The sequence below is a fragment of the Rhopalosiphum maidis genome, chromosome 3 (genome assembly GCF_003676215.2).
Source record: "Rhopalosiphum maidis isolate BTI-1 chromosome 3, ASM367621v3, whole genome shotgun sequence".
Lineage (NCBI taxonomy): Eukaryota > Metazoa > Arthropoda > Insecta > Hemiptera > Aphididae > Rhopalosiphum > Rhopalosiphum maidis.
In genome coordinates this window covers 45,096,685-45,116,036 of record NC_040879.1, presented here as the reverse complement: position 1 = coordinate 45,116,036, position 19,352 = coordinate 45,096,685, and the positions used below count along the sequence as shown (strand labels likewise).

The following is a 19,352-nucleotide window of genomic DNA, read 5'->3' as shown; positions in this document are numbered from 1 at the left end:
TGATTAGAAATACCATATATGTTCTAAATATACATTTTTATCTATATAAGTACAGTTCATCTCTATTCATGAAATATAAATAATTTTAATTAATTAAATGTATCTATAATATGTTTTAATTTATATTGTTCTGGGTTCTACTCACACGAAAGACTCAATATAAGCCACAGTATTAATTTTAAAAATAATAAATAAATAAATATATTTTTTAATTGAAATCAAGTTATATTTAATAGCTGTTATGCAGTATAAGAATAATAATAGTAATAATAAGTTAATCTATCAAAATAATTAATCAGTCTTACTTTGTATTATTCAATATAATATTTCGTGATAAAAAAAAATTATGCTAAAAATATATTTTATAAAAACTAAAAACATATCGTGTACGTTCTCCCGTTTAAAAAATATAATCAGTATAGACTTTGGAGTATTCCGCTCTATAATAGAAAAATAATAGTAAAGAGCTCCATCCCCTGCATTCCTCGTTGCTATAAAATTTGAACACACTATTAATATTAATAATAATGTACTCGTCATAATGTCGGTAGCGTGTGGTGCACGTGTAGTTTTTCCGTGAACAGTGATTAAAATATTATTAAATTATGAGTGATTAGTGATAACAACTATGTATAGTGTACGTACACGAATTATGCGGCCATTCAATTTTTCCGAATAATATATTATTTTATTGTGCTCAGGAGGTCGAACCGTAAAATTCATCGTGTCGGCACGCTTAAACGCTTTGGTGGTTTTCAATATTTTGCCAAACACCTCCACGCGTCTCTCGCTGTTGTCGACCAAAAGGAAACAAAAGAACCCCTACGGGCCGACTACTGCATTAGACAATCATTATACAACGACATTGACGACTTAATACCCGAGTCACGTGCATTAGTAAATAACAACAACTACAATAATAATATAAAAAAAAACTACTTTTTGCCCGTTGTAATCGTACTACTACACGCGGTGGTTGATAATAGGCTTATTGTAAGCACGCGCGTTTAACTGTGAGGTCGTACGAGATGCAATTCCGCGGAGGAATGAACGAAATTTTAAAAAGAATAGATGATTCGTGTTTATATTATATTATGTGCAGATAAAAAAAAAAACATTCTTATAAAAGTCATTAGGCATCTCCGGGATTTTTTTTTTATGAATTCGTTTATACAAGTTGATTTTTCTCGTTTTATCATAAACCAGCTGGTAATAATACTATATTTCAGTTAAAAATCAAGAATTTTCAATTTATTGCTTTTTAGTTTTTTTGACAACAGTCCTTAATAGTTTGTAAAAAAAAAAATGTCGATTTTCCTTATAATTATATTTCTGCTAATATATTGCCTACTACCATAGTTTAGATACGATAATATAATTACTTCATATATACATTGTGTCACGTATTATTATATATATACACACATACCTATAATAATTAGAGCAAGGATTTTCAAGCATTTCCGTCATATTTTTTTTCGGTTGATTTTATCGTATTTGATTATTTTTAGTGCATTCAAGTCCTTAGTCCAAAAAATATAATATACTAAAGGTGCACTTGACCGTTTTGATGCTATGAGCTATAATACGTGGACTTTGCGCCACACAAAGTTCGGTTCATTAACTACATAATCATTTACAAACGTGCAACGGCCGTAAACCACATGCATCAACTATAATCGATGGAAACAATTTTTAAATTGACAATATTAACATTCATCTGAGTAATCTGTGGGGGAAGGAATGAAGAGTCCAGCGACCCTTCAGCTGCACATATTATTCTGTGCACACACGACGCAATATGACAATACACGCGTAAATACTGCAATAATATATATACATACATATATATATATATATATATATATATATTATAATTTACATGTACGGTAAACGTGCAGAGGATGTGAAATTAATAACGACGATGGTGACTGCACCAGTATATTATTATTATTATAATGTATATTATGTTATATTATTGCAGTATTGTATTAATATAATACAACGACGCATCGTCATCGACAACGACGATGACGATATTATAATATAATATTATATGACCAAGATGAATATATTTAATTTTCGTGTAAAATTTTCACGGGTCCGTGTTTAAATATTTGTGAACTGATTTTAAAATCGTTCGCGGCGTTGGCGGCGACGGTATAGATTATATTATAGACCTATACATATATATCTATGTATACAAATAACAAATATACACACCTCCGTAGTTGGTGGGGGGATGCGGCAGGCAAACCGTGAAATTCGTACTCGTTATTAAATAGCCCTATTGAAAGAAATTAATGGACCATAAAGTATTATTTTTAAGTCTCCCACGGGGTCCACAACCGCAAATTATTCGTCGTCGCCGTTGTCCTGTATACGCGTAATAATAGGCAGAGGTACTGTACAAATGTACTCGTATATATACCTATATAGGACTATTATACTATTATATAGACGTACGGACATGTGTATCCGAATCGATATGACGATCCGGTGATGTCTAAAACGGCAGCGGGGAATTTGCATAAATATTCGCACGACATTAAAACTATATTGATATGACGTGGCGATAAGGACCTAACGAGTTCGTCCTGAATTTGATTACAAATAACAACACCGGGCGGTTATGTAAAAAAGTGGTCGTGAAAACGTGCTATTAACGTAAATTGCCTATTTTAACTACTTAGCTACTACTTCTATAGCAATTTGGAACCAATAAACTTCTTATTATATTGTACAATCGAAAAAAGATAATATTTTGGATAAAATCATATTATAATATCCGTTTTTGAATAAAAATATTTAATATTTACTTTAAAATTATTAGTTTTACATAAATATACATTTTATTTATCTTGATATGCACTTAACAAAAAAAAAAAAAAAGGAATATATCATTACCTCAAACAATAATCGAACTTAATTTATAAATATCAAAATTAAGAGATTTTTAAAATTTACAATGGATGGCGTGAAATAAAAATAAACAGCTAGAGTCTATATTCGTAGTAATATTCTATTGTATGTCGTTGTTCTTTATTGATGGGATTGTCACTAAAAATGCAGGATTACAAACTTACAACATCCTGTTAAATTTTAAAAGCAGCTGATCGTTTACACCATTTACAAGGTATAGTAGTTTAGCTTAACTATACTTTACCAATTCGATTTTTAAAAAACTTTCAGACAGACGAGTGATTGATTTGATTGTTACGCGGGATTCTCGATTACTATTTAACTGTAACGGAAGATGTTATGAAACGATGCTGTTACAGCTATATTATTATATAGCAAACAGCTGGAGATCCGTTAGGAATTGACATTTTAAGTGGCGACAAAGTAAATATATAATATATTGATGGCAAGTATAAATAGCTACAGTGATGGCTCTCATCACTCTAGCTATTTATATCACCGCTCTGGTGATAACTGATAATTTTCCATCAATTTAATAAATACTCGTAATAATTGTCCTTCGAAGAACGCTACCGCGGAACTACATCGTAATGATACACAATAATATTTATGGTTTAGTGTTTTATTTTTTCGTCATCGTTTTGTTTCGGTCAAAAGCCCACTGTTAATAAGTGTACCCGGTATATGTGCGTGCGGGATAGTATGTCGCGGTAAATGTGGATTACGGATTGAGTAAAAAAAAAAAAAAAAAAAAAAAAAACACCTAACACCTAATAGCAGCTTTATAAACCGGCGACATCGAAATTATAACAATATAATATTATTATAATAGTGCTAGCTGGTAAATTAAAATTACATATTATCCTCTTTTACACGAGCGACCTGCGTTACCTACCGTTATGGTATATTATTATTTCTGGTGGTATATTGTGCATTTCACGTTTATAACGAAAAAAGAAAAGTACTATACGCACTATAAGAACTCTTGAAAAAATTTGATAAAAAATAGATAGGTATACCGGTAGTTTTGTTATAGTGCGTAAACCCCGCAAACCGGTAGGTTACACACGCCTGACCGACGAACGAAATTAATAGTCATTGACGTTATTAAACTTAAATGCAACAAGAGTCAATACGTTACAGCCGTTTTATGTTTAACGTTGTGTAAGAAAAAAAGCAAAAATAAAAATAAATGCGATTTTATTGTGTGTTTGTATTTTTCATTCGTACCAGCTGCAGTCTGCAGATGTTATAAAAAGTGCAGTAGGCGCAGTTATCGAAGTGGCTAGTCAGGTTATTACAATTTTGCATGCTGGTCACTTTACAATGTCCCAGTTTTGTCTTAAAAAAAGTTTATTAGTAGGAATATATATTTTGTTCACTGTAAATTGAATAAATCATGGCTCTTAAAATTATGTTTTGTTATATTCTATTTATACGTACACTGTTTATTAATAATGTTACATACATTTTAGTTGATCACTTTAGGGCTGTACATTTAATGTAATAAAGATTGCTAAATAGATATCTTTTCAGTAAAAATTTAAAAAATATGGAAATATGTCATTCAATTTAATATAAAAAAAGGCAAAATGAATTTATTTTTAAATATTACTTTATATTTTAAAAATAAATCTTTTTAGCATTTAATTAAACATATAAATAATCTAAATTCAATTTTTACAAGAATAAATTATATATTAGATGTTTTTCAATCGTCTATAAGCTATTAAAATATGTAAAATAGAATGCGTCATATAATAAACAACAAAGTATAGTAGGTAATACATTTCGTTCATAGTTGTATGAGTTATATTATAATATTATTGCTTCTCCGTTATACAAAAAAAACATTACTTTTTGTGAAAAGGAAAGTCTAATGTAAACAACTTTAACTTAATTTTTAGAAAACTTAAAATTTTAAATCTCTAATAATATGTTTATATTAAAAATTTAAAGCAACATTACAGGTGGTTTATAACAGTATTTTTGAAAACATGCGAATTTATATAAAAAATGTTTCCCGGAATTTTGAATAGAAACGATGATTTATAGTTTACATCACCTGTTCGCGCTAGTCTACAGATCATTTCACTGCATTTCCTCTCACGCAATCCATATCCATCATCTATTCTGGATGACTCCGGCCAATTACACCTCAGTGAGCAGGATTTTCGCGCGAACAAAACTCTACGACCTGGCCGGGTTCATCGGTATTGTGTTGTGTATATTATCATCAAAATTATAATAAATTCAAGAAATATTTACATTTTCAAAAAAAATTTTAAAATGTCTCGAGTTTTAGCCAATGATATGAATATTATTCTAATATATTGTTCATTAAAACATTACCTACTATTATAGTTAATTAAGATTAGGATAAGGACTCTCGCATACCATTCATTAATTTAAAACTTAAATATATTTTAATATAGGTCCAATAAAATTTGTTCGATCCATTTTTGGAAAGCGTTGGGCTTAAATTTTACCTATCACTAAAAAACTGGGAATATAAAATTATAATTAAAAAATTAAATGTTAGACTGTTTCAGTTGTGCTACTAATAAAACATGTAATTCAAAATACCATGGTAGTTCGCTATCATGTGCAAATAAATTTGTTTGTATTTAAAAATGTATTTCTTTATAATCATTACAATGCCTAAGATCTTCTATTATTGATCTTAATGCTTGGTCAATATTCATCTTGTTAGAAATGTTAGTAGTTTTCTAAATATTGAATTTTTCTAATAGTATAGTTTAGGCACTACAAGTACCTAAATTTTAACTTAAATTTATGATAATCGATTTCGAACAACTGAAAACACTAAAAACAACATAGTTATTATTCTTTAACAATGGTAATGTTTAAAGTAATAACAATAATTACTGTGAGTATTTGAGAATAATAACATTTGGTTAGATTAACTTGGAATATTTTACAGATATTCTTCTTATTACACCGCGGATGATGGAATTATAATAATAATAATATATTATAGTATTACAATGATGAGAGGCTAGACCACAAAATGGACTTTTTGGATGAATGTTTTGAACGGTAAAAGTAATTATGACACATCGGCGGGGAACAAATTCTTCGAATTCGGTGTTTTGAGTGTTCAGTTCCATTGAAAATAATTATTATAACAGTATAAATCATGAAATTGTTATGAATTCACAAAAAAAAAAAAAAATAATTTAAAAAACTGACTATAAAAGACAACTATAAAAAAAATCCAAATCACTTAAAACACATTTTGCGATAATAACGTCGTAGATCATAATCCAATAGTCTTGTCAGTTATGATACCATACATGGAATATATATAATATTTTTTATATTTTAATTTTTTTTGTACGCTAACGGTCAGTATTTTCTATGTGCGAAAAATTAAAATGTTGGTGTTTTTCATTGACGTTAGACTATAAAATATTAATTATGACAAAATAAATTGTCAATTAATACGTAATCGTCGGCCCTTGTTCGGACAACCGTTTAAAGCGGTGATATATTAACATTATACATACGTGATAGTGAAACTGCTATGCTAAGTATACAATAATACACTATTGGTTGTCATACTGAAACCCCTCTGCAATGGACATTTTTTTTTTTTGAATCCCGTTGGCAGGAAAAAATATTTCCGGAAGAGCGCATCACTTCACTGAAATCTGCTGTATTAAAAATAACAAAATAACACTGCACATTTGTCACTGTCCATTGAAACTATTTCATATGAGAAGGTTCATTTTAACGTTTATTATATCGTCGGGGCCAACTGGAAAATCAAAACGCTTTTTGGAATGCCGTATTCAGTATATAGGTTGTGAACATTACAGATATAGATACATTTCTGAAGGCAGGTATTCACTATTACATCTATATAGTTATTTATTTGTTTTGTTTTAACTCAACTTTAAATTACAATTTTAAATTGTCCGTTGTATAATAATAACCTAGCTATAAACAAATAGTACGTTCAGAACATCATGATAATGTTGTACAGAAACATTTACAATTACTTATACCTTATGACCTAACTAAAGTGGACATTACGCGGGACGAATGTTTAACAAAATGGTTATTATTATTAAATTGAAAGTCGTATTTATTATTCACTAATAAATACGACATAATATACGACAATTACACATGAATTATGTGTAATTTAGATAGTGATTATTTAATTGTTTTTAACCAAGTAAAGGAAATAGTTTTTATACTTATATCTACTTTAAACTTAAAGAGTTGAATATAATTTTTATTATAAACTTAATAGCCGATAAATAATAATAACTGTGACTCGACGTTCTGTTAACTCGAGTTAATTTTTTTCGTTAACTAAATTATCTCATTTTTGGATCTCATCACACACAAATCATAGTAAAAGGTTTTGGTAATCCATAGAATATGTCGTTAATAATATTCTGAATTAATGTTAATAGAATCACTATTTGACCTCTACTTGCGTGCAGCTATATCATTTTATCAGCAATTTTAATAAAAGGAATATATTAGTACAGCATTTTTATTATTATTTACATTTATTCTCGCAGACATCGAAGCTGAGTGCCAAGACGATTATATGAAAATTCGCATCGGTTTCAACGGCTCCTTCGGCGGTCTGCTGTACTCGTCCGGATATTCGTATGACCCGGACTGTGTTTACATCAACGGCACTGGTCGGGATTACTACGAGTTTTACATACAGCTGAACCGTTGTGGTACGTTGGGAAAAAACTCCAGACAAGAGGACGCCAGGAAGAACCCAGCGGTAAGCTTTCGATACTATAAATAATATAACCATATTGCATACATGCATAATAATTTAATTTATTCATGCATTCAAAGTTAATTCTATAGTTATAGTTATTGCTTTGTGTATCAATGTTAATACTATACTATTTAGCGGAAATATTGTTGAATATGCTTTGTGGATAACAATATTATAGGGAAATTTGATATGATAGTATTTTAGTGACTTACCAGTGTGTGATAACTGACAAGTAAATTAACATTAGTGTGAGTGGGTCTAAATTTGAAATTTCGGAGAATTCATCAATTATTAATCAGTGGCCAATGAACTTCCATACGCACAGACATACTAAATATGTATTTTAATTTTGAAAACGGATTTTGATTTATTAACAAGTTTACTATGTTTTAATCAAAGCTGTGCTTATATCCAAAAAACTTTTTTGTTACCAACATAATATATTATATTATACAAAAATAAAAATACAAATTTTAACAAATAGATCATCTTTTTGCATAGCAATTGGTGACTGCAATTTTAATTATTTTCAATTTATCATTGTTTATGATGAAATCATATTATTATATAATAAATTAAAGTAATCGATATAAAAAAAATATATTATGGATAAATAAAAGGTAAATAATAATTATCGAGTAAAGTCAACTGTCAATTTCATTTTAACATTTTGTTTGGTATCAGATGAGCATAAAGACTTATAGCATATTATACTATTGTAAACATAGTTATAATAAATAATAATATTATTATTTATTTTCTGATAGACATTCGGTTAATTCCGACGTAAGTAACGAGGTTTCTTGACACATTATATCAATGTTAGTCACGATATTTATGGTAATATTAAAACATTGTAATAATATCATCTATATATAACGATGTGTTTAATTGACGGACATCGTTTTCATTTTCAGAAAAATCTCATGTGGAATACCGTAACCGTCCAATACAACCCGTTGATCGAAGAAGAATGGGACGAACACTTCAAAGTGACATGTGAATATGGCTACGACTTTTGGAAAACTGTGACATTTCCGTTTTTAGACGTTGAGTACGTGTTCACTATATCCGTTTAACAATACTAATTTTACAATACAATTATATATGTATATATTATACAAAAAAAAAAAAATAATTAAACGATTTTTCCTTTATTTATAAATTATGTTAACGTTGTTTGGTTTTGTTTTCTCAGAGTGGCTACCGGCAATCCAGTAGTATTTACACTATCGCCGCCCGAGTGTTACATGGAAATACGGTACGGATACGGCACTACCGGAAACAGGGTGGGAGGACCTGTACGCGTCGGAGACCCGCTGACTTTGATCATCTACATGAGGAGCAAATATGGTAATGATTGAATATTACTAATAATATTAATACGTAATAATATTATGGTCGAGTCCGCAGTGGAGATTGCGTTCTTGATCAAAGTGACGTTTTTGGTATAATTTACACCGTTGATCGGTCACTATATGGATATAAACTGAGTGTTTTGTTTGAAGGCTTTTAAATAGGTTTATAATATATTGATCACTACGGTTGAAAAAAAAAAATTGTATTTCCTCAATCTAATATTTGATTATATTATATGACATTCATTATCGTAATAATCAACAATTTAATTGCACTTGTCTCGCATTAATGTATAGGAATAATGTGCTACAACAGTTAAGTAAAAAATTATGGAAAATATAACTTACACTCCAAATTAATAATCATTATACACAGCTAAACTTTACAATGTCTGTTCGTTTCAATAATAATAAATATGCTAATTTTATTTTCATATCGTTATCTTTATCGTAACAAGGAGTTTTGTGTTCCCAAATCGTTTCATATCGCACGTTCCAGAATTGCATACACCCGTGCGTCCTTTGACGAGCTATCGTATCAAAATTTTTCCGACCCTAATGTCGGCGCGCACAGTTCCAATGAATTGCTTAAAGACAAAAAAAATCGTAAATACATTTGCACAATCTTCGCCTCAGAGGGATGTAAATCGTGTTCATTGATGTTTCCTCCTGTTAACTCGTCACTCGAACGCCGCATTTTAATATCGTGTCGTCAAATTGCATTGTTATTATTATTGAACAAATTAATGTATATTTTGGATAACGGTTTTTTCGGGTGTGATTGCAGATGGCTTCGATATTGTGGTGAACGATTGTTACGCGCACAACGGAGCGCAGAAGAAGATTCAACTCATCGATCAATACGGGTGAGCGAGTAACATTATATTATAACTCTTGACATCATATTATTATAATCGGCATGCAATAACAATAATACGTTAGTCGTTTTATAAACCACGAATATACAGTGCTGTTTACGACGTGTCCGGCTGTTGTAATATCCGGTCGGATCTCACCGCCGGGTATTTGATCTATCCGTTCGTGTATAATAAAATATTATGAATGATATCGTCATGATAGTCAACAATGAATAAATGATACACTTAAGAGGAATTCATACCTCCGAGTTGTTTTTATGTGTATAGACACACGAAGGTACCAAAAACAATGAAATATTCGTTTTTAAAAAAAGTACATGATAACAGTTATGTAGTTGTTTTGAAAATTATAATGCAAAGTAAATACCAAATATATATTAAAAATCATATATAATGTCATTTTTTCTATTTTTTTCTTTTGATATTATATTATAAGAATAATAATATTGTAGTTATAATTCTACAAGTATAAAACTACAGTAAAATAACTGATTAGTTCTATTATGGTGTAATTGAATTTTCTTTATAATATTATTATGATTATTAGTGAAATACTAATATTTGAATTTATATTTTTTTTAAATATCATTAAAGTCATTTATTTAAATCCCTCGTAAATAACGGGTTTTTCTAAGAGGGTTGTAGCCTCACGATGGTTTCGGAAAAGTGGCAAACAATACGTTTTTGACCTCTGACTTGACGATCACTTTGTCATTTGTTTACAGATGCCCCGTCGACGACAAGTTGATCAGCCGATTCAGAGGATCGTGGAGCGAAAGCCAAGTGTTCGAGACCCAAGTATTCGCTTACATGAAAACGTTCAGGTTCACCGGGTCGCCGGCTCTTTACATTGAATGTGACGTCCGGATGTGTCATGGCAGATGTCCGGTAAGTCACCAAATCGAATTCAGCCATTAAGCTGGTCGTTTGATCGAACAGTAACAAATGTGACCGGAAATGCTTCATCAGTATACATTATGCAGCAACATTTATTTTAATCAATTTAGTAAAGAAAGACGGTTTCGCTTTAATAGTTTGATTCAAAGGTGGGCTTTAACTAGATAAAACATTTGAGTTAATATAAAAATATTTTAAATTTATTTTAAACTTAACTGGTTCGTTGTTAATTTTTGAATAATAGCTTATCTAGTTTAATTTACTTTAGAAATAATTTGGCTTTTTTCAGTTAATTTAAAAATAATCCATCAAGTTAATATTAAAAATATTTTTTAAATTGTTAGTCTTAATGGTTTTATACCTACTACTGTGTATACGGTTTTAAATGAAAATGAAAATAATACATAAGAAAATGTTACATTATTATTTTTCCTAATAATATAAGATTACATTTAATAAAATGGCACAAAATTATATGTATGCGATATACGTAGGTGCTTAATAAAAATTAGCTTAACTTTTTTAAAACTAAGTTTAGTTTATATTTGTTTGCATAATACTAACTGTAGTGAGTTTGATTTATTATTTGTAAATAATTAACTTCTAAATTCTCATAATTTATTCACTTAACATAAAACAATTAATATTTATTAACTTGCACGTCTTTTTTAAAACTAAAACTAATCAAATTAAATTAATTACACGTATGCCATAACAATTAATAAAAAATATTATAATATTAAGTTTTGAGGGATAATTCAGTCAAGAACATTTTAAAAATAAATTCATAAGACAATAAACAATATCAATACCATTGATTCATTTTATTATTGGTAAATTTGTTACTATAACAATATTATGAATAACTGCGTGGCACATCGAAGCCGGATTTTACTATACTATGATTTTTTACTCAAAGAAAAAAATGATTTTCGATTAAATCACTTTAGACAGATATTTGACCATAACATTATATTGTATTTAGCAAATTTCACTTACCACTTACCTAATTTACTCTTGTATACAACAATAGCTGACCGTCTCGTTTCATTTGTTTTATTTCTATGTGTAGAGTCAACCGTGTCACTGGAGGAATGCCAAGAGCGTGGCGAAACGGTCCACTGATGTGGAGGTGGCAACGACCCCGGCGGCCCTTTCACAGAACATCAACTTATTCCAGTCTTTGAGAGTGCTCCAAGAGGGCGAGAACGGTGAAGACGCAAGTGCTCTTAGCAACAGTGAGTATACAAATTATATTATTACAACTCATATTATATACTCATTGACATTACCTCCCAAACTTATTTCTAATATTATACTTATAAAATAATTACATAAACTATCATAAAATATAAATTCTCTACTTTCAAGTGATTATTAGTATAGGATTTATACTTTTTATATATCTTATTAATCATTGAAATTTATAAATGTTAAAAATATTATTTAAGTTTATGAAAAAAAATGACGGTACCTCCTCGCCACAACTTTATAGATTGCAGTGACACGACGTCTTGCATAGTGCGTTATGGAAAACTAGCCAATTTTGTGCCACTTCCCTTCGCCAATTACGAAATACAATTTAATAAACAACATAATTGTACGATTTTCAGGGACCACGGGATACTACACGGACAACAGCCAGAATTCAGTGTGTGTGAGGTCCGGTTTGCTGGCCGGTCTGTTGGCGCTTGCCTCCACCGTGCTGTGTTTCCTGAGTTTGGCACTGACCGTCATGTGTTACCGGTCCAAGCGACTGGTCAAGGGTTGCGCCGACAGTGCAGCTCATCACGTGATCGCTGCCGCGCCGGCGAGATGTTTCCTCACGCACAAGGGCAGAATAAACTGACGGGGGTTGACGTAAGTCGACTTAACCGCTGGGCGGGGGGGGGTACGGAAATAGCAACCTGTATTTTTTTTTTTTACAAAATATCGTCAGGTACAAAACACTTAACATTATCATATCATACCGTGTGTATACAATACAACACTCCTTTCATCGCTCGCATCGAACATAGTAATATGATATTTTCTATATACATGCTTTTTTTTTTTTTTTTAATTGTAATTATTAGTATTATTATTATTGTTATTGTTGTCAATTGGTATTGCAGTGCAGACATTCGGGAGAGGGCGAAGGATTACCCGTGACTAGATCGCGTACAGACAGGACTATTTTCGTATTCGTTTTATAAGAATATCATTATATTACATAATATGCTATGCACACTTAAAATACGATCGGACTTTGTTTTTTCCGAGTCGATAATTCGTTTTGGTTGTTATCTCTGTGATAATATCTAAATAATACCAATATAATACTCACCATCAAACGTGGATTTATAATATTTGTCTGCTGTTATTTAATTGATTATCTCTCGACTTGTCTGTGTGCAAACGTTCGTCTGAAACACGTGATAATAATATTATTAATAATAATAATAATAATTACTGTCTTTTCAAACACGTCTCACAAAACAGATAATATTTTAATAATTTAAGTCAGGTTTAATTCACTATTTATACAAAACGAACGACATCTTTATGTAATTTTTTAATCTTTTTCAATTATTATTATTATTATTATTAAGAAGAAGAAGAGAACACAAAAAATGGGCCATACTAAGTAAAAAAAAAAAAAAAGTAAAAATATTGTATCAATTAATTCGTATACTATAATATTATAGTAGTTGCTATTTGCTGATGCTATATTAAGCGTACAACATATGCGTTCATACTACTTTTTCTCGAAAACACAATTAGGTGGCTTCTCTATGTTACACAGTTTTGAATAGTATACATATTTTCACGTATATCTTTTCCGCACTCGAAAGCCATTCATGATAATATTATCAGCTGTTATTCAGTTTTTGTAACGAATGGCTATGGTCAGTGACCACCTGTTTATGATCTTATGACTTCGTGATCTCCTGTGCATTATACTTGAATACGCGAAGACATCCGAAATGCAAATTTTTACATACGGCACACACGTTTCGTCGTGTTTTCAATACGGCGAGTATAGATTAGTTTCGAGGAATTTGTCTTGGTACATTATATTTCGACGCGGAACAATATTATAATATATTATGCAGTATAATCGGTAGAAATTGTTTGGGTCGCCGAACCTCCGACAAATTCGCCCCACATGTCGCTAAATTATAATAATATTATCGCCACGATAGAGCTCCCTCTTGATCTACATACCAGGAAAATCATTGTTTCGCTCACCCACCGTGTCTACCTCTCGCCAACGCTCGCTCCATATCCTCTCACGTAGGTATGTCATTGTCGATTCATTTCGGTTTCATAGACGAAATTAAATCGTTTTAATAGTACCTAGTTAAACATTATATATGATAATTATACATAGTACCTAAAATCGTATCTTATTAGGTGACGTTCTACGATAATACTTTGAAACTATAATTATTAATAATCCATTACATCGTCATTGCATTATTAGTATCAATCGTTTCATAATAACTGATGAATAACTGCTTGAAAAAGAACAAGAATTTTTCATTTCGCTTGTCGCTTGTAAATATTCATATAATATTATTGTATTAGAAACATCTTCTTAAGTAAGTTAGATTTGTATTTTAGATTATAGTTATATATATATATATTTTATTCAGTGTTTGCACGTGCGTAAACACGATATGTTAGGACAACCTCTATCTAACGAGCAACTAATTGATGCGAGCGACTAGAACGTGAAAACGATTATCAGTGCCCGGGATGGTATTAATTTTATTATAATTTATTTCCAAAATCATTTTCCAAGGCAAAAAAAATATTATTTTTTTCTGCGTGGATAGGACGAGTGAATTAAAATTTAATATCAAGTCGTGTAAAAATATTTCCGTCAGAAAATATTATGTTGTGCTCTTTATATAGGGGTTGTACTAATAGACCTACTAGTTTTTAAGCTCTGTACAGAGCATTTAGTGTTTTTGGTATAAAAACAAAATGCATTTTTTTATATCATAATTCCATAATGTTTAATTTTAATATTTATTATAATTATTTTATCAGAATATTATTAATTATATAATATAGATATTTATTTGATAAAATATATAATATATAAATTATTTTTAGTAACCTAATATTATTATATTATGATACATTTATTTTAAATATAATTTTAGTATTGAAATTGTGCATTTATTGTTTTTTTAGTGACCTTTTATAATATGATAAATATTTTCTTTCTGGATGCCATATTGCCATTATTTATATACGTACGCGTAGCGTAGGTATACGTCGTCGATTTCAATAAAGTTATAATACATAGTACACTGTACATCAAAACACTGCTTAATAATAATAATTAATAAATCAATTAATTGTACAATTGACTAAAATATTGTTTTTCTTAAAATACAGTGAATAGTGGATTATTTTTAAATAAGAAATACTGGCTTTCATTGTATTAGTAAATAATGCATATTATTTTATAGTTTTAAAACAAAACTGTTTCACTGAGTTAAGTTTTGGTACATGCACGGATAATACAATTCAAATAAATTTAAAAATATACTATACCCATCTATAGTGGTTACTTCAATTATAAATAGGATAATCTAAGTATAGAAAAAATAATTTATTTAAAATTCTAAATTTTTTTTCAATATTATTTTTTAGTAACTATGCGGATAATATCTCCTTAAAAATAAAATGTATATAAAAGTAATTAAAAAGAACATAAACAATAATGTATTAAAAAATGTATTATAAGTTTCAATAGATTGGTGGAAAACGTTTCAGTCAATTGTATTCAAGATACATGATAACAAAATATTGGCACCAGTTTAGAGCCGTTATGACAACTAAGTTGTGGGTGAGGGGGAGGTACGTTTATCTCAGCCAAATATTAAAACTCAAATTTTGATGAAAATATTTGGTTGTGAATGCTAACATTTTGGTTACAATATTTTAACATTTTAAAAATATTGTCACTGGTTTAGAACCGATGCGACAACCTGTGGCATCTTGCCTACGCAGGATAATTTCGTTGTCGTTGTCAGCATTCAATTAATGATTCTCTATTATTGTACGAGAATGTATATCAAACGCCGCCACTCTTGCATATTTTACGATAATAATATCAATGTCATATATTTGGTGGTTGTTATGTTCGCATGTCGAACTGGAACAAACGATTACGCAAGCCTTTGTGAGTATAATATAGTATAATATTATATGTTATATACAAAAGCCCATACCATATTTTACATGGCAATTTATCTTATGCATCGAGACCGTGATGATGGCAAATGATAAAATATGTTACTGGGAAAATAGTTCAAATTTGACTCAATTATAGACATAATGGAATAACAATGGATGGAATACTAATAAACCGTTAAACGGCTCAAAGAAAATATAACGATTATAGTCCGACAGTTGTTTTTCATCAGCTTACTACGTAAAATGTATTAGCTCATCAATCATATTATGTAATAGGATGTAGGTAATACAATATATTACAACAATTAATTATGTTCTTGTTGTAGAGCAATATTTTAATAATATAATCATTAATTGAATGGTTTAACGTTCGTAGTTTTTAAAATGATACTGTTTTATACCCTGTTAGATTTGTTTCATGAAAATCAACCGAATGAAAATTGAATTTCGCAAATCTGCAAAGCAGCATGAAATTATCACAAAGAACTTTCAAAGACAGACTGAATAATTTTTACAACCACTAGACGCTATTACAGGTAAAAAATAAACTTCAAATCAGTATTGCAAAAGTAAAGTGTTCCAGAAAAATTTAAATTAATCGAATCGTCTATTTTCAAAAGTAATAACAAATTACATAACTTAGAGAAAACCGGAATCCTTACACAAAATTATGTTTGAAAAATGTTGATTTTAAAGTAAGTAATTCAAAAAAAAAAAAAAAAAAATTAATAGCTGTAGATATTTAAAAACTACCAAAATATTTTTTACCTATTTATAGACCGATTGAAATTATTTTTTAAGCTTAAAAAAGTTAAAAATATGTAGTCACGATTTAAGCTTTAAAGTTTAAATTTTAAAAAATTCGCGTAGAATATTTTTTTAGTTAAAATTTATAAAATATTCCATTTTTGTAGGTTAGGCTTAATAACTTAACAAATGGTTGTATAAACAGTAGTTATTGAAAGTCAAAAATTGTGAGTACATAATAGCATATTTTTTTTATTTTTTATAAATATTAGAAATTAAATGTAACTAAAGAAGATATTAATTTTACGAAAAATAACAGTTTTAGTTATTTTGGTTTAATTTAAAAAACATTTGAGGGAACTTTTAATTTGTATGTGTATTATTAATATAATAATATTATTATATTTATTATACGTAATGTAATTTTTAAATATAATATTTTGATAAAAATTAATTTAACCAACCGTAATACTAATGCAGTAATATAAATTACTTAAATAGCAATATAAAAAACATAACATGAATTAATATACTACTTAGTGATACATACTGATAGACCAACACCATTCAGACTTCTTTTTTGTATGTATTAATTATTGAATCATTGAATTCAAATTTAACACATCCATTACAGTGAACTAAATAGTTACGGGATATATCCAATTCCTACTTGATAGCAGAGCAGTTATTTACTTATCCACTTTTTTTTTTGTTGAAGTTATTGAGTGATATATATTGAATCTAAGTAAAAATAAATATGTTTGTAAGTCCAAACCGTAGGAATAAAATTCGAAATAGATTTGAAACGTGAGAATTATTGTTTCGTAATAGTTTTTAATATTCAATAGGTATGTTTTTGGAAATTAAAATCACAACCATCAAAGTTGATTTGAACATTATATCTAAAAAAAAAACATGATTAATAATGATTACAGCCAATTTTAAGTGTTTTAAATTATTTGGGCATATTGTGGGATTAGTTTGATTAGAGATTATTTCAGATTTTACTGGGTAATTAAAAATGTATGATCTGATGGTTAGTACTTAGCTTCCTGGATCACTTGATCTTAAGTCATGTGATTAAATTTTTTGGCGATATTTCAAAAGTATAGTATTTCAAATACTATATATTTACCACTATTATTGACCTACAAACAAGGGCAGTCAGTTAGAACGGAGTAACGGACATGTATGGAATAAATAAGAGTTTCGATTAGAAGTTATCCATTTGACCAAAGAAGCCACGTGGACCTTTTTTTGGTATCATATTACATACATTTAAAATATTATTCTTTTATTTAATGTATCATAATATGTTACTCTAAATCTAAAAACTAAAAAGATATAAGCATTTGAAATCAGATGAATCATTTTAAATAACACTGTATTTTTAATTTAGAATATATTAGTATATAGTTGTTGTATATTGTATAGTTAGCTTATGTTGAATTTTTATAATTTATTATATAATTCTAGTAAAATTATTCTATTTTCAATTTTATTTTATAAAATGTTTCATAATTTAAGATACTATAATATAATGTATAACAATATCACATATTAGAATTTGAAAAAAAAATAATCGAAAAATGTTAAATATAATTAAAAATTAATATGCTTATATTTTAAATTGTAAAATTAGTCGTTACTACCGAGTTAAATCAATTAATAAATAAATTTGTTCCCAATAATCATTAATAAGTTTTAATTTATAAATTTTTATATTTTACTTATAGACAATATGAAGTATTTTATAAAATATCAAACCGTTTAGGTATTTTAATGTACAAAGTAAATTGACAAAATGATTATAAATTATTGAATTATTTATGCTTGGATATAATATTTAAATTTATTATACAAATATTCAATATAAATGCATTGGAAAAAGATAACCTAGGTATTCCACTGCCGTGTAATTAATATTCATTAAAACATAAGTAGTAAGTACGTTAATAATTTGTTTTTCTAATAAGTAATAAATATTTTGCTTTTATAGATTATGATAACACGGCGATATAGATAGGCTATTTAGCTACACCATTGTCGTGGGTCATAGACCAATAGTTTTCGATATCACATACTTATTCATTATTTTATAAATATTTTGCTATGATAAATTATTAATTCAATTTTGTATTGTATATTTTTTAAGTTTTAGTTTCTAAAATATAAAATAAATCAATTTAAAAATATATACTAGTATACTCGTAAATACTGGTTAGAACCGGAAGAACTTATTTGACTTTTTATAAGAACAAAAAAAAAAAAAAATCATTTATGTTCCAGACGTTTAAACTTCAATTTGTTTCATATCTTAAATTATATGATTATATAATATTACAATGTTCTGTTTGCTTTTTATCGGCAGGATACCGTTGTCCAATATTTTACTGTCGACAGTTAAGTGTAGATAACTACTCATTCGCACACTCCTAAATACAGAAATAGACACGATATAAAGTTGAAATATTATCTTTAATGATCTCGGATCTACCAGCTATATATTAGATGTTATTTTTATTGACGACGTCACACGGTAATAATTACACCTAGGTTACTGCCGACATTCGTATT

At 28.7% G+C, this 19,352-nt stretch overlaps 1 protein-coding gene across 1 annotated transcript in view; it reads left to right on the top strand.

The window, feature by feature from the left end:
- The window catches only part of LOC113555857, a 74,002-nt gene extending 59,164 nt beyond the window's left edge, over positions 1-14,838 (top strand). The window contains exons 5-11 of the mRNA XM_026960427.1: positions 7,482-7,699; positions 8,617-8,753; positions 8,898-9,052; positions 9,845-9,923; positions 10,661-10,823; positions 11,905-12,070; positions 12,446-14,838. Coding sequence (XP_026816228.1) covers positions 7,482-7,699; positions 8,617-8,753; positions 8,898-9,052; positions 9,845-9,923; positions 10,661-10,823; positions 11,905-12,070; positions 12,446-12,681 — 1,154 coding nt within the window. The 3' untranslated portion in view covers positions 12,682-14,838. The remainder of the gene's footprint in view (positions 1-7,481; positions 7,700-8,616; positions 8,754-8,897; positions 9,053-9,844; positions 9,924-10,660; positions 10,824-11,904; positions 12,071-12,445) is intronic.
- Positions 14,839-19,352: the final 4,514 nt, after the last annotated feature.